The sequence below is a fragment of the Diplotaxodon limnothrissa genome, linkage group LG5 (genome assembly GCF_057381915.1).
Source record: "Diplotaxodon limnothrissa isolate DT_005_m linkage group LG5, D_limnothrissa_male_GT1.1, whole genome shotgun sequence".
NCBI lineage: Eukaryota > Metazoa > Chordata > Actinopteri > Cichliformes > Cichlidae > Diplotaxodon > Diplotaxodon limnothrissa.
In genome coordinates, this window is record NC_140600.1 from 4,680,591 (window position 1) to 4,697,042 (window position 16,452).

A 16,452-nucleotide genomic window follows, 5' to 3' on the forward strand; every position below is an offset into this window, starting at 1 on the left:
CCATATTTTGCTTGGGTATCAAATCCTGATTTCATTCAATGAAAATCAATTATCAATTAATACATTTTATGGGACATGCTTTTTTTTCTTCAGGATTTTGGTTAATATTTTGTCTACCATAAAACTTATAGACTGTTTATCTCTTGATAAGAGAGAAAAACTTACAAATTCAGGAAGGGATCAAACATTTATACAGGGCTTTTAAAGCGGTCAATAGAATTTCAAAATTAATTCTGTATTATTTTTTGTTAACAGCCTAGTTGCTGTATTCTGGACTAAGGCTACGTTCACACTGCATGCAAAAGCGCGTCAAATCCGACTTTTTTGACCCTATGCGACCCATATCCGATCATGGTGTGACAGTGTGAACGGCACAAATCCGATATGTTCAAATCCGACCTGGGTCACTCTGGTATGTGGTACTGAATCCGATACATATCTGATGTTTTAGAAAGCGACTGCTGTTTGATGGTCATGTCGCATTAAATCTGTCTTTTACATCACTGACACAAGACAGACGCCGATTATCAGCGCCAGAGAAGACATCGCGAATGCTTCCTGTCCATCCCGTGTAGGTGTCAGTGAAACTGTTGGGAAGACAACGTGAACATTTTATTTATATTGTATAATCTGCAGATTCTGACAGAAATCTGCAACTATCCTTTGAAGCACCGCTCCTCTAAAACAGCAATAAGGATCATTAGGCCATATGTAAATAACAAAATAACTTAAAGCAAAATTGGGGAACGTAAAGTCCGAAACAAGTCTTTATATCTTAATATAAAGATATAATCAGTAAAACAATACTGATTACATCAGTCAAACAATACTGTTTGGTCTGGGTCTGAACAGAGCGCGTTGTGTGTGACGTCTTCTTTTGCACAGCGGGCCGCTTTGAGGGTTTACACAGGAGCACGTTTGCTGTCACATTTTATTTGTAGTGTGAACAAGCAGACAAAAAAATCGGATTTGATCAAAAAATCGGAATTGAGCTTTAAGACCTACAGTGTGAACGACTGCAACTCTCACAACCACTGTCCACACTCCAACTACACCTCACCTCACAGTAAATGATCATTTCCATTTTAAGCATTTCCAAATAATCATTTTCCATACTGCTAGTATAAATATACACAGTATAATGCCATCACTACAATATACATGTTTTACACACTCCTTTTGTTGTTGACATTTACAGGCTGTGTGCAAAAGGCCACACTCTTCAAATTCATGCCAACTAATATTTTTACGTCCAGTAGGTGTCCTGCTAGAGCAAATGAAGCTTCAAGAAGCTTTGCGCTGGGGTGAACCAATTGGATGAAAAGCTTCAGTGCTTCATGGAGCTTCATCTGCCCATCACTAGATTATACTATGAAAAAGGAAAAGTTTTTAATTAAATTGCTAAGCAGATAAACTACTCAGAAACACCACTATGTTTGAGCAGGAACAGGAAGTGATACTCTACCACAAAGCAAGCGAACACCAAGTGACAGCACCAACAAGATGTGTGCCACATTATAAATGTGGCACTTACTAAGGCACTCTGTCTTCTGCAGTTTGAGCCCGACCTCTGTCTGAACTCTGTTTTGAACCTGAACTGAATCTGAAATTGACAAGCTGTTGCACACCAGTGCTCATTTCACAGCTGGAATGTGACAGTCCAAACACTTTCCAAACAGATTCCAAGATCATCAGTTCAAACAATTGCACATAAATGCTTACAAGTTATTTGGATATGTCACCACTATATGCCAAGGTCTGCAAGACCCAAACTGTCACCCTCAGATAAGAAGAAATTGGTGAGTGAGCCCAAGGACAACCAAGGAGCACCCAAGGATAAGGACAACCAAACAGTCAAAAAAATCACTAAAAGCCCCAAATTATGACGGTATTTGTGATGACTGTACGTAAACTTCTGACCACAACTGTACTTTCCGCATCTGTGTGCATGTGAGGTAGTGTAGACCAAGTGGCTAGGAAGGCGATAAGTAGACAGCATCAACATCAGTTTCTTTTAAGTGTACTTTTATTTTCGGCATCTCTATTATACCATTTTAAAACCTGGTAGGTAGTGATGGTCCGCTTGAAGCTGAAGCCCCGGTGCGTGTGTCAAAAAAATCAACACACTGCTTCAGAAGCACTGTGTCGAAGCTTGATTCGTTTGGCCAGAGTCACGTGATCAGTGACGTCCGAAGCTTCATTTAGAACCTAACTGCTTCGGTGTCTGATTCAATGGTTTATAAGGAAGCGAATCATTCGCGGGATTTGTGGTGTTTTGATGGTGACAGATAGCAAACCACTGATCATTCCATTGAGAGATTTGGAGCCAGCGAGGAATAGAGGAGGTTCTGTTGTGTGGGAGAATTTTGAGTTGATTTTGGTCAGTTGGGTGGGTTTTCCAGCTTTGTGTTCTGGCCGTTTGCTTTTGTTTTGTGCGTGTTTATTATATCTTATAATGGGAAAAAACTTAAAATGTCAAAAAAAAATCTGCTTTCATAGTATAAATATCATTAAATAACTTTAGAAAAACTTCCACTTGACTCTTTACATGTAATGTTATAAAAATATATATTTTATTGTTTAATTAATCTGAAAATGTTAGTCTGCCAAATGTGCAGCAATGTAATCTATTTATTCTCTTCAGCTGATAGTTTGTGGGGCCCAGGTAGACTGTATAACTGCATCTCTACCAGTTTCTCTGCATTCCAGCCTCCTCTGTTCCATGTGAAGGGATTTGCCTTAAGGCAGGAGAAATGATCTCCACGAAAAGGAACAGGTTCGGCCATCGCACAGTGGAACAAATTCTCTTCTTAAATAAAAATGAGAAAGAGCTACTTTAAATGCATCATGTTTTTGTTCATAAGCATTTTCCCTTTCCATTTCACAATCAATTCTACCTCCAGGTCAAAAATATGTCTAGGAAAATTTCCCTAATATATAATATTATATATATTATATATGCTCACAGCAGAAGCATACTCCACAATGTGTTGTACATTATCATATGTATATTATATGTAACGTGGTATTTTTCAATTATTGTATTTACCAACATCAAGAAGTCACAAGCAAAGAAAGACCACGCCATGGTGCATGTTTAAACAAGAAGAGTTTACTGGTCAAAATTATTTATTAAACAAATAAACCACATTTTCTTAACCTCCCAAAAATAAACTTTCAAAGCAACGGCGGCCCAATATCAGTCATAATGAAGCAGTTGGTTTTATTTTGTGGATTCAAGCTGCTCTTCGTATTTTTGGCCACCAGATGTCACCAGAGAGGACTGTGTTGAAAAGCTTCGAGTAATGAACCGTTTTTCAATACAAGCTTCAGTGCTTCAGAAAGCTTCATTTGGCCATCACTACTGGTAGGCAAAATCTCACTTGCTTTCAACAGGACTTTACACACACCTGAACCTCATTAGTCTCTACCATTGAAAAATAGGTTGGAACAAACACTACAATTCGAATCAAAAAACAGGAATACGATTATGCATCCAGTCGACAAACTAATTTACCCAGCTAAATGGCCTGAAAAGTAAAACACTGCATACAATACAACTAAAAATAAAATAAATAATACTATACAAAATTAAAAACCCTCTAGTTGGTTGTACCCAGTTGGGCACCAATGACATCATGACCCTATATAAACAAGTACTGGGGCGGCCCCTCCCACGCACCTGTTTTAGATCTAGGACCTGAACAAATGGATAAACATGGTAAGTATAACCAAAGCAACATAAGCAAACATAATTTGTTAGAAATTGACCTGTGAACAGAAGAAAATTCAAAAGACTTGATGGTTAGTATAGTATTTGCTTTAGAAATATATGCATGGATGTAATGGATGTAACCAATGCTACCACAAACTAACCCGGGAAAGTATGTAAAGCAAAGTTACACCAGCAATGTCTAAATTAAAGCATTATGGTCAACTGTAAAAAAACAAACAAACAAACAAGGGATAAATTATCAATATGGTAGAGGGAGAAGTGATAAATGAGTTCAAGCATAGCTACTTTGTCACAGTGCACCAGAGGGTCCCAGTAATTATGTTTATCTTCAAAATCTGAGGTTTTGTAACCGTCATTTGCTAAGACACAAACTGCATATGGGCTGAAAAACCAGAATGGACATTGAATGTGAAAAGCAGCTGTCTGTTTCTTCTTACATGTGTACCAATAATCTTTAAATGGGCGGAGACAAACAAATATGCATTATGTCATCTTGTCCATGTGCACTAAAACATAGTCAACATCTCCATGACCATGGTATACTGTTGTGAACTGGAATCTTATACATTATATTGCCAAAAGTATTCATTCAGCCATCCAACTCACTGAATACAGGAGTTCATCATTTCCATGGCTACAGGTGTATAAAATCAAGCATGCTTCTACATGCCTAGGTGGATAGCTCTCTGGGGCTCAGTGAATTTCAGTGCCAGGATGCCACCTGTGCAGCTGTGAAATTGTGTCCACTTGTGAAATTTCTTTATTACTAAATATCAGTCAAATAGTCAACTATTAGCAGTTTTATAATAAAGTGGAAACAACTGGGAAGGACAGCAACAGTCATTAAAATAGTAGGCGATGTAAAATCACAGAGCGGGGTCAGCGACATCACTACAGACCTCCAAAGTTCATGTGGCCTACAGACTGGCTCAAGAACAGTTCATTGAGCGCTTCATGCAATGAGTTTCACTGGCTGGGCAGTTGCATCCAAGCTTTACATCACCAAATACAATGCAAAGCATCTGATGCAGTAGTTATAAGGCACACCACTAACTGATTCTAGAGCAGTTGAGACACTTTAACAGGTACATGGCAGAGTGGGGCACAGAAAGAAATGGGCATGAATACTACTACTGTCTACTGGTAGACAAAGCAGTTGCCCAAGACTGCAACAAGACCAGACATAAGAACAGTCATTTTTTACTATTCACACTACATTTCTCATTTATGTATTGATCAAACTTATATTTTGATTTCTTTGATTAAGAATAGCAGTGCTTTGTTATTAGGAAACAGGGAGAAGCTCTGTTTTAGCACTGATCATTTTTACTAACATCAGGACCTTTTAGTCTGTCTTGGCTGTGATGTGAAGGCAATCTCTTTCTGTCACAGGTCACTCACACACATACATCTATCTATCCATACATCCATACATCTATCTATCCACACACACACACACACACACACACACACACACACACACACACACACACACACACACACACACAATAACAAGAAGGTTCAGCAGTTCATGGCAAAACTTAGGCAACAGTGCAGATCACAGTGCTATAACTGCATGAAGGGCCTGAGCTCAAACTAGCTGGGGTCTGCGTGGCATTTCCATATTATGCATGTACCATGTGGGTTATCTCATGTACTGTGCCTTCCCACAGCACAAGACATACTTATTAGATTATTTAGGTATTCTAAATTGCTGTGAATTCGAATGTTGTCTCGTTTTATAGCGTTACCTGTTTATGAGAACAACCATGTATGTATGTGTTGGGGTAAGCCACTAGGTGGCGACAAATAATCAGCATTACTAGTATAGTACTTCGACTTCCATTGTGTCATTGGTCTACTTCAATACGCACATGTAAATAGAACTGAAATAAGAACATATAAGAACCCAGTGTGTCATATATTATATCTTAGCCTGATTAAATCAAGTAGATTAACGATTGCTTATCTAGTTTGTGGCTTGCTGGCACCAGAGGTCAGAATAGAATGGCCAGACTGGTTCCACAGACAGTGTGACAAAGGATTATAGAGACTGTACATACAAAAAAGGGGAACTGGGACAGAGTAGAGACGCCTGGGGAAATTAATGTCATAAAGCAGAATGTCTATGTTGTGACATTCTGTACAACAGAACAGTTTTTTGATTAATCTTTTAATAAATCCATATTCTTTGATCTTTGAAAACGTTTCTGTAGCTTGTTTAAATATTATTTCATTTCATTTGTTTTTATGTGTTTCAGTTGGTTGGGCCACATACCATCGAAGTCATTTAAATATTATAAGGTACGGTGAGATAGCTAGCTGTATCCTTTAGTGTCGTTTTACACAGCAGTGAGCTGACTGCATCTGTGATGTCAAATGATTTAAAGCAATACATGATTTAATTTGTACTTTGTGCGTGTCTGTTTTTATTTTTACTTCCCCCCCCCCCCCCCCCATTCTTTACGTCATTATGAGTGTGCTACCATAGCTGGAAAAAAGTGGGCGGATACTTTTTATAAATTGCATATTCACTTGTGGGTTTTGTTTTTTTTTCCACGATTAGCTTTCAGTGGAGGTCATTGCTCTGAGCGAGCCGATCACTGACTGCTGTGTTTTTGTAGGAGATTTTATATGACAAAGGTTTTACATCAATGCGAGAGATGTCTGTAAACAACACAAAAGGACCTTGTGAGGGCAACCTAATCAATCTAAATTTTACGCACAGCTTTTTGCCGCCCGTCTTTATCACCGTGTTCATTGTCGGGACGGTGTCCAATATCTGTGGACTGAGAAGCGTATGTGTGAGCTGGAAGAAAAACGGAAACATCAACATCTTCATGTTCAATCTCGGGGTGGCGGACCTGCTGTATCTGTTTACCCTGCCGTTCCTCGTCTACTATTACGCGCGTGAGAGTGACTGGCAGTTTGGCCAGCCTTTCTGCAAGGTGACGCGCTTCTGCTTCAACCTCAACCTTTATGGCAGCATCGGCTTCCTTACCTGCATAAGCATCTATAGGTACCTGGGCATTGTGCACCCGATGAAAGTGATGGGGAAAATCACCAGTCGCCACTCTCTGGCCATAAGCGCTCTGGTCTGGGTTTTGGTCATTATTCAAATTACTCCTGATATATTCTTTGACAAGAATGATGAAAAAAAACCAAACTCGTGTTTTGACACCACCTCAACCAACCTGACCAGATACTACCTGCCATACAGCATCAGCTGGACGGTCACCGGGTTTGTCCTGCCTTTGGTCATCATTTTGGGCTGTTATGGACACATCGTGGTGGTTCTGGGAAAGAACGCCAATGTCAACCCACTGCTGAAGCAGCGATGTTTGAAACTGGTCGTGATTCTGGTCATACTTTTCTCCGTCTGTTTCATTCCCTACCATATATTTCGAAATTTAAATCTCACTACCAGGATTTTGAAACAAGATGGGCTTTGTCACCACCTCTTCGACGACATCTACATTGCACACCAGGTCGGCAGATTCCTGGCTTGTCTAAACAGCGCGATAAACCCGCTGATTTATATAGTAGGAAATGATGATTTCCTGACTAAGTTTCAAGACTTCAGTAATCGGACCAGGATGTCTCTTGCCGGACTCAAAAGCGCAATTATTTACCGCAAACCCATAGAAGCGGACGTGGATTTACCCGCAGACATGTGCACCAGTTTCGACAAGAGGAGTGGATAGGGCGCAGAATCAGTTTACGCGAGTTGCTCGTCTATACATGTCACGCACCGCCAGCACTTCCACAGATCCGTGAACAAAGTACGTGACTGCGACTGATGATTGTGCTTAAGGGAGGACTGGCGAGGGGTAGGTCACTGAGGTGTCAGTGCACAGAGAAAGTCAAGTGTCCGGATGGTTCCCTGGATGTTACCGAAAAGACTTAAAGCTGAAGCTCCAGCTCATATACCTCTATTTTTGAACTGTTCCAAGTGTTAAGCATTGTAACAACTTATATATTTTTATTTTCTGCGTATTTAGTAAGCCTCAAATCTTTCTTCTGTACAGTGCAGCAGGAAGTATGCTGTTGACACTTATTTGTGTTATGTGCTACACTGCTTTGGACTGTTAGATGAAGCTTTGATATACTTCACCATGAGTTGTATTTTTCACCTCAACATGTAACCGACTCAGACTCAAACCATAAAAGGGATTTTAACAGCACTTGTTTTAAGAGTCTGGCACAGCCTAATTACTGCCGTTTGTTTAGAGAAAACGGACACAATACAGCAACAGCTATGTATGAAACTGGAGTGGACAGTCTGAAGTAGAAATACCACTAAAACTTTTCAAGTGCTCTCTTATTTCTTCTTCTTTTTTTCCTTTAACCTAAATAAAAAAGTAATATCATCAAATGAATCCGCGTGTCACAAAGGTGAAATAATCTAATTATATCTCATACAGATGGGTAGCAAAGGCGATGCACATTATGCGGAACCCTCACGCGGTTCCATTGAAGTATGCGTGTCAAACATGCACCGTGGGAATAAAAGTTGCTGGGTTTCAGTCTGGTCCACTGTGTTGCTTTGCAAAATTTGAAAATCACAGCGAAGAATTAATAACGAATATACTGCCATCTCTGCTATGGGGAAACCACCATTACACAGGAATAAGAATACGGGCAAATATAGGCTACATGGGCTACAGTCAAGTATTTTTATACTGAAAAACGCGAAACTGTCTGGTTATTACATTTGCAAAGGTCTAACTTGTAGACCCCCCCCCCAATTCTACAGACATAATAGCATTATTATTATTTTTATTTCGTTTTTAAAAACGCACTTTAAACACTAGTCCTCTGTTTTTCAAATGGTTGCTTTATTACAATCAGGATTTTGATCATCTTTACAATAAAAGAAAGTGTGACATGGTCTGGTTTTTGTTGGGTCCTTTCCTGGTTATTGTGATTATTGTGAGGTTATTGTATTACAAGTTTTTAGTTTACTTTTCATTGTTATTCTTGAGCTCTAGTTTTGATTTATTATTATGTTTCTAGGATTATTCTAGGACTATTCTAGTCTGGTGTTTTAGAAATATAATAATGGATTCTTTGTGTGTTAGTTGAACGTAGCCTCTCCTGTGCTTTTTCTATGTTTAATTAATTGTGCATGTCTTATCTTTAAATCTAGTTAGCAGGACTGTTTTAAGGTTTGGGGCCCAGATAAGAGAAAAAAAAATCCCTTTTGGCCCGACCACTTTACTATTGCAAACCATGCCAGCCCTAAATCTGTAACACTTTGCAGACAAGGATCAATATTCTGTTTAAATAGATATTTTTATTTTATGCATGACTGATGAGATGTGTGCAAGTCATTTTTTACATTTTAATATTTTTATTGATAACATTACATTAAAAATATTTATTTATTCATTTATTTATTGTTTATTTATTTTACAGTGATTGGTACTTTACACAAAATATAACTATAAAATATAAATACAAATATATGTTAACTTTTTGGATGGAAGAGTATTTAAATTCTTATCTATAAAATGGTGAAAGTATTTTTTTTTATAATATTAGGTATTGGAAAACATAACTTAAATAATCCTTTGGGTAATAATTAAACAAAGTATAGCCAAACAAAATAAGTTTAAATGTGATTTTGCAGCAGTCACAGGCAGTGTGCAAAACATATGCAGAGCAATGCACACTTGTCCAAAAATGCACTTTATGTGATGTTATAATGATAATGGATTATTAATTAAATTAATCAAATTAAAACATTAATAGTGCATGGGGAAAAAAGTCCCAAATGACATCCTGCAATTAGACATGTTTTGTTTTTTTTACTTAAAATAACTTACCTCATTCTTCACATATCAGTGGGGCTGGTTCAGTGTCAGGAGTGTGGGTGTGAGGATACAACAGCCTGAGCCAGAGGTTTGATCTGTTTGGCCTCGCAGCAGGTAGCAGATAAGTGATTTAGTACATTTAGTACAATTACGTGTTGGCTAAAATAACTCAAACACGTTATTTTTTGTTAGAAATTAAATATATTAGCTAATTAAGTCAAACAGTGTCTGTGGACTTTATTTGTTTCATTTCCCCCTGTCTCTTTTCTTTCTTTAAATACAGACTTCAATTTTAACTGAGCCATCCTAACGTCTTACTGCTCGGCATCAGCTAGGAGCAAGTGCACCTGGACCAAGCCAAACTGAAATAAAGAGGGTGGAGGCGAGGTCAGAGGCTGTTGATACAACAGAGCATGTTGTATCAACTAAATGGCAATGCTGAGCGCTTCTACAAACACTGGTGAAAAAACAGGTCGCTCAAAGGAGCCAGCATTAAACTTCAAAATGTGACCCAAGTCTTCACTGTCTAAAAGCAATGTTTAATTAACAAACTGGACATTTGCTGATACTGGACCTGTCCTGGGTTTGTGCTCTTCAGAGTACGCACTTGGAGCACATGAGGTTGCCTGTTTGCAGTAAGCTCGCTTTCAGTCTTTGCTGGATTGTACTATTTGTACACTAACCACAATTGGTAACCCTGGATCTCCTGTTTGCAGTGCAGCTTTGCCTATTCATCTGTTTTGGCCATCATTGTCATGTTGGAAGACCCAGCCTCGTTTCATCTTCAAAGTTCTCACTGATGGAAGGAGGTTTTGGCTCAAAATCTCACGATACATGGCCCCATTCATTCTGTCCTTAACACGGATCAGTCGTCCTGTCCCCTTGGCAGAAAAACAGCCCCATAGCATGATGTTTCCACCCATGCATGCTTCACAGTAGGTATGGTGTTCTTGGGATGCAACTCAGTATTCTTCTTCCTCCAAACACGACGAGTTGAGTTTATACCAAAAAGTTCTACTTTGGTTTCATCTGACCACATGACATTCTCCCAATCCTCTGCTGTATCATCCATGTGCTCTCTGGCAAACTTCAGACGGGCCTGGACATGCACTGGCTTCAGCAGCGGAACACGTCTGGCACTGCGGGATTTGATTCCCTGCCGTTGTAGTGTGTTACTGATGGTGACCTTTGTTACTTTGGTCCCAGCTCTCTGCAGGTCATTCACCAGGTCCCCCCGTGTGGTTCTGGGATCTTTGCTCACCGTTCTCATGATCATTTTGACCCCACGGGATGAGATCTTGCGTGGAGCCCCAGATCGAGGGAGATTATCAGTGGTCTTGTATGTCTTCCATTTTCTGATGATTGCTCCCACAGTTGATTTTTTCACACCAAGCTGCTTGCCTATTGTAGATTCACTCTTCCCAGTCTGGTGCAGGTCTACAATACTTTTCCTGGTGTCCTTCGAAAGCTCTTTGGTCTTGGCCATGGCGGCGTTTGGAGTCTGACTGTTTGAGGCTGTGGACAGGTGTCTTTTATACAGATGATGAGTTCAAACAGGTGCCATTCATACAGGTAACGAGTGGGGGACAGAAAAGCTTCTTACAGAAGACGTTTCAGGTCTGTGAGAGCCAGAGATTTTCCTTGTTTGAGGTGACCAAATACTTATTTTCCACCCTAATTTACGAATAAATTCTTTACAAATCCTACCATGTGAATTCATGGATTTTTTTTTTCACATTCTGTCTCTCACAGTTGAAGTGTACCTCTGGTGCAAATTACTGACCTCTGTCATCATTTTAAGTGGGGGAACTTGCACAATCGGTGGCTGACTAAATACTTTTTTGCCCCACTGTATGTAGCCTATAACAGCTCGGTCACGTAATTTCATAGTAACAGCACATTCCTTGCCTGTATAACATTTGCATGGTTTTCAATGCAAAAGCTCAGTAGAATAAAAAACACACATTTATAGCTTATCGTAAGAGAGTCTAAGGAACAAAAAGAAAAACAAAACAAAAGAAAAACAAGTTGCGAAGAAATGAATTAACAAGGTCTGACAGTAAGCATTACATCTGCTGATGTCATCTATTGTTAAGTATTCTCTGGAACTGCGACGTTAATGGGGTCTAACTTCCTATCTTAAGCAGCACAATAACATAGGAAGTTAAGGGCAAGGAACATGGGTCTGGCTTTCATATAAGAATTTCACTAAATGACTTATCAGATCTGTGACCCATACTCGCATAGCAGCCAGTATGTACGTACCAGGCTTGTTAGACTAACCACTTGAGCTTTGGCTGCTATCACACCAGGACTGTTTTATAAACAGGAACATAACACAATGAGGATTTATATTTTCCCAGTATAACATTTTCCTGGTGGACTGAAGTGTACACAGAAGACACAAGTGCCTTGAGATATTTGACTAAAGTTGAAACAAGAATTGTGAACTGCTTCTTGATTCTGCAAAAACAACATGCACAACTTCCTTTCCCACCAGAATATTTTGTAAAACACCTCTCTGTAGGAAGTAATATATTGTCTGCTTTATGGCAATAAATCGCTGTAGTATGGAGGATCTTTTTCCTTTGAGGTTACAAATCATCATGATTCTCCCATCTCAAGCATATATTTGAATGGATCTCCCCACTCTGAATCTGAAACTGAATATTATGATGTGGAAAGAAACCAAGAGACAAAAATTCCTCTTTCTGAATGTGTACTTTATGTTCTTTTGGTGTTTGAGAAGGATCCAAACAAACGAATGTTATTACAACAGATAAATATTACCATCTGGCAGATTTTTCCTGGGACATCATTTCTAATTCTGTAAGCAGAGTCTGGTAACAAAAACAGAAACCAGCCTGATGGATGTGTAGGAGAAGTTAGAGGTAGCAACAACATGATACAGCTGCAGCCAGAGACCACATGCCACAGGAACACGTTCAGTGAGAGACTACGATTACCATAAAGCACCACTGAACGACACAGGAAATCATTCCTCCCTGTGGCCATCTCCCTGTACAACTCCTCCATCTAATGCACTGTAAACACGGCAATAGCTACATCTTTTTGCACACGCTCCTTTCTACTTGGTAATGTTGCTGTCTATTTTTCTTGATATTTATTTATAATTATATCTGTCAACCCTGGATATTTATTATTTGGTAATTTGTTTTTGTTTTTGTTTCTCTTTTTCTTAATGTTACTGTACTGAAGCAACTGTAACCCACATAATTTCCCTAGGGATTAATAAAGTATTCTTATTCTGATAGCAAATAAATTTGTCATGCAAATATTTTGGAAAATTAGAAATGGTCCACTTGTGACCTCGTTATATTGCTGCTTCACATTTTTGGTATCTTTTTGGAACTTAAAATTCTTCCAGATTCAGACTATTTGTCATTTCTAAAAAGAAATCAGCTCAGATGGGTTCAACCCTTGCGATCCAGATTTGGATAAGGGTGTAAGAAAATGTATGGTTATGTATAAAGCATACTGTCAGGGTTCCTGGGTCGGTGACCCAGTGTTTTCAGTTCACACTCACTGTTTATCTACTGCCTGTTCCACTTCCTGTTTTATTGTGTTAGCCTTGGTCTGTGTGTATTATGTTCAATCCTCTTCCCATTATCATTAGTTCATTATGTTCAGCTGTGTACTCACCGGTCCCTCATTATCATCATTATCACCAGTCTGTGTATTTAAGCCCTCTGTTCTACCCATTCAGTGTCGGGTCATTGATGATGTTGTTTCTGTCGTGTGTTCAGTCAGTCAGTCAGTCAGTCAGTCAGTCAGTCAGTCAGTCAGTCAGTCAGTCAGTCAGTCAGTCAGTCAGCCAGTCCGCTAAGTCCAGCCAGCCAGCCATCCATCCTATCATCTGTTGTCTACATATTCAATAAACCTCGTTCTGCACCACGAGTCCTGCATGTGGGTCATCCCTTCCTCGCCTCCGCACACGAGCCCTGACAGAATGACCCGACCCGTGCCAAGAAGACACGCTTTTGACCCAGCGGACTCGGACCTCTACGAGCGGCAGGAGGTAGCGCTCTCCTTGTGGGCTGAAAAACTCAAGGAGAGACAGCGGCTCTTCGCGGAGCGAGAGCACGTCTTCGAGGGCACTCGCTTGGCTCTGGGCGGGCCTCGGAGACGCCGCGTTCCCCCACCTGCTGCCTCACCTGCACCGGAGCATCTGCCGCGGAGAGTGGACGTTTCACGCCGCGCTTCGGCCGCTCCCTCTCTCGCCACTCCGCTCCACGCTCACACATCACCTGCCTCATTCACCGGACCTTCAACCTCGCCACGGCACAGCGGCTCCGTCTTCCACCTCGGCTCAACAGAGGCTCCCGTGCCAGAGGCTCGGACGTGTACCCCGCCCGCTTCCTCCTCCCGGAGAAATCGGCGCACACGCCGCCATAAAACGGACCACTTTCAGCCACTCCCGATGGTGAGCTCCAGTGACTGTTTTTCGCACTCACCATCTGATTATTCACTCAAAACGCACAATAACCCCATCTCTGATTCGTGGGATGTTTCCCTCCTGGAAGATTCTGTGGACTGGGAAGATTTGTTCTGCTCTGCTCTCCCAAAGACTGTAAATAGTGGTGGCAGGAAAACCAGAACAATCCCCAATAAACCTGCTAACATCACACACCCAGTCATTATCTCCACTCCCGTCAGTCAGTCTACCCCCACGCCAGTGCCAGCTCCCAGGAGGAGGGCAGCTGCGACCCAGTCTACCGCCACACCCGCTTCGGTTTCTCGAGTGGGGGTGACTGGTGTCCAGCCACCTCCCGTGCCTGTCCCAGCACCTAGGCTGAGGACGGCCAGGATCCAGCCTGACCCCCCTAGAGACTCAGCTGAGGCTCTCCAGCCAGTGCCCTCACGCTCTGGAGGCACGGAAGAGCTAATCAGTCCACCACTTCATCCACCTCCTTGACCCAGCCTTTCACGCACTAGCTTTATCCCTGGTTAGGCTGGCTGAAGTGTCCCCTGCTCAGGCACCGGCCTTACTAGCTCAGGCTGTAGCTTTATCTCCCTCATTAGCTCAGTCTGTAGCCCAGCCATTAGCCACACCAACCTCAGCTCCGTCGTCAGCCTCACCTGCTGTTCAGCTTCCAGCCCCGTCAGTTCACTCACCTGCTCTCCAGTCCGCTCCTGTCCAGTCACCCGTAGCCCAGTCGCCTCCTGTCCAGTCACCCGTAGCCCAGTCGCCTCCTGTCCAGTCACCCGTAGCCCAGTCGCCTCCTGTCCAGTCACCCGTAGCCCAGTCGCCTCCTGTCCAGTCACCCGTAGCCCAGTCGCCTCCTGTCCAGTCACCCGTAGCCCAGTCGCCTCCTGTCCAGTCACCAGTAGTCCAGTCGCCCGTCCACCAACCTGTTCAGTACCCAGAGCCTGCTGTGAGCTACCCTGCTGCCCAGCCAGGGGTTTCCGCACCCGCTGGCCCGGCCGCTCCTCAGCCAGGGGTTTCCGCACCCGCTGGCCCGGCCGCTCCTCAGCCAGGGGTTTCCGCACCCGCTGGCCCGGCCGCTCCTCAGCCAGGGGTTTCCGCACCCGCTGGCCCGGCCGCTCCTCAGCCAGGGGTTTCCGCACCCGCTGGCCCGGCCGCTCCTCAGCCAGGGGTTTCCGCACCCGCTGGCCCGGCCGCTCCTCAGCCAGGGGTTTCCGCACCCGCTGGCCCGGCCGCTCCTCAGCCAGGGGTTTCCGCACCCGCTGGCCCTGTCCTGTGTGTGCCAGGGGCTCCAGTGCCCACTGGTTCTGAGACCGTTTCCGCTGGAGGGCCCGAGGAGCCCGTCCGGCAACCTTCCTCGTCAGCTGGGGGTTCAGGAGAACCGCACCAGCCTCATGCCTCGTCGGCTGGAGGGCCCGAGGAGCCCGTCCGGCAACCTTCCTCGTCAGCTGGGGGTTCAGGAGAACCGCACCAGCCTCATGCCTCGTCGGCTGGAGGGCCCGAGGAGCCCGTCCGGCAACCTTCTTGGTCAACTGGGGGTTCAGGGGAACCGCACCAGCCTCATGCCTCGCTGTCACCTAGCTCTGCTTCTGCCTCGCCTGGCCCGGCCTCAGACCCTGCCTCTGCCTCGCCTGGCCCGGCCTCGGACCCTGCCTCTGCCTCGTCTGGCCCGGCCTCGGAGCCTTCGTCCTCGTCTGGCCCGGCCTCGACTTTGGCTTTTATTTCGCCTGCTGCAGCTCCGGCCTGTGCTTCGCCTGATCCTGCCTCGTCTGGTCCTGTGCCCACCGGGCCATGGCCAGCACGCCTAAAACTGGAGAGCCGCCGCTGCCTTCCGCGCGGCCGGCCCCCTGAACTGCTCCGTCTCCTTCGCCGCCGCCGCTGCCTTCCGCGCGGCCGGCCCCCGGACCGCCTTCGCCTGAGTGGCCGCCGTTGCCTTCCGCACGGCCGGCCTCCGGACCGCCTTCGCCTGGGTGGCCGCCGTTGCCTTCCGCACTGCCGGCCTCCCGAACTGTGTCCACGTCACCGCCGTTGCCTTCCGCACGGTCGGTCCACCGGAACAGTCTCGCCTCGGGCCACGTGGCCGCCCACCCGAACTGTCTCTGTGTGGCCTCCGTCCCTCCGTCCTGGGCCCCCTCCGCCCTGTTCTGGTTCTTTTTCGTTTGGCCGTCGGGTGCCGGCCTTTGAAGGGGGGGGTCCTGTCAGGGTTCCTGGGTCGGTGACCCAGTGTTTTCAGTTCACACTCACTGTTTATCTACTGCCTGTTCCACTTCCTGTTTTATTGTGTTAGCCTTGGTCTGTGTGTATTATGTTCAATCCTCTTCCCATTATCATTAGTTCATTATGTTCAGCTGTGTACTCACCGGTCCCTCATTATCATCATTATCACCAGTCTGTGTATTTAAGCCCTCTGTTCTACCCATTCAGTGTCGGGTCATTGATGATGTTGTTTCTGT

At 43.6% G+C, this 16,452-nt stretch overlaps 1 protein-coding gene across 1 annotated transcript; it reads left to right on the plus strand.

Annotated features, from left to right (window-relative positions):
• Window positions 1-6,390: 6,390 nt before the first annotated feature.
• LOC146631451 (P2Y purinoceptor 1-like) lies at window positions 6,391-7,440 on the plus strand. Its single transcript, XM_085353684.1, has one exon. It carries the CDS (start codon window positions 6,391-6,393, stop codon window positions 7,438-7,440), a length of 1,050 nt encoding a protein of 349 aa, XP_085209810.1.
• The last annotated feature ends 9,012 nt before the right edge of the window (window positions 7,441-16,452 follow it).

What these genes read in the sequence shown, in the direction of transcription:
- LOC146631451 (XM_085353684.1), top strand. Translation starts at nt 6,391, where the DNA reads ATGCGAGAGATGTCTGTAAACAACACAAAAGGACCTTGTGAGGGCAAC.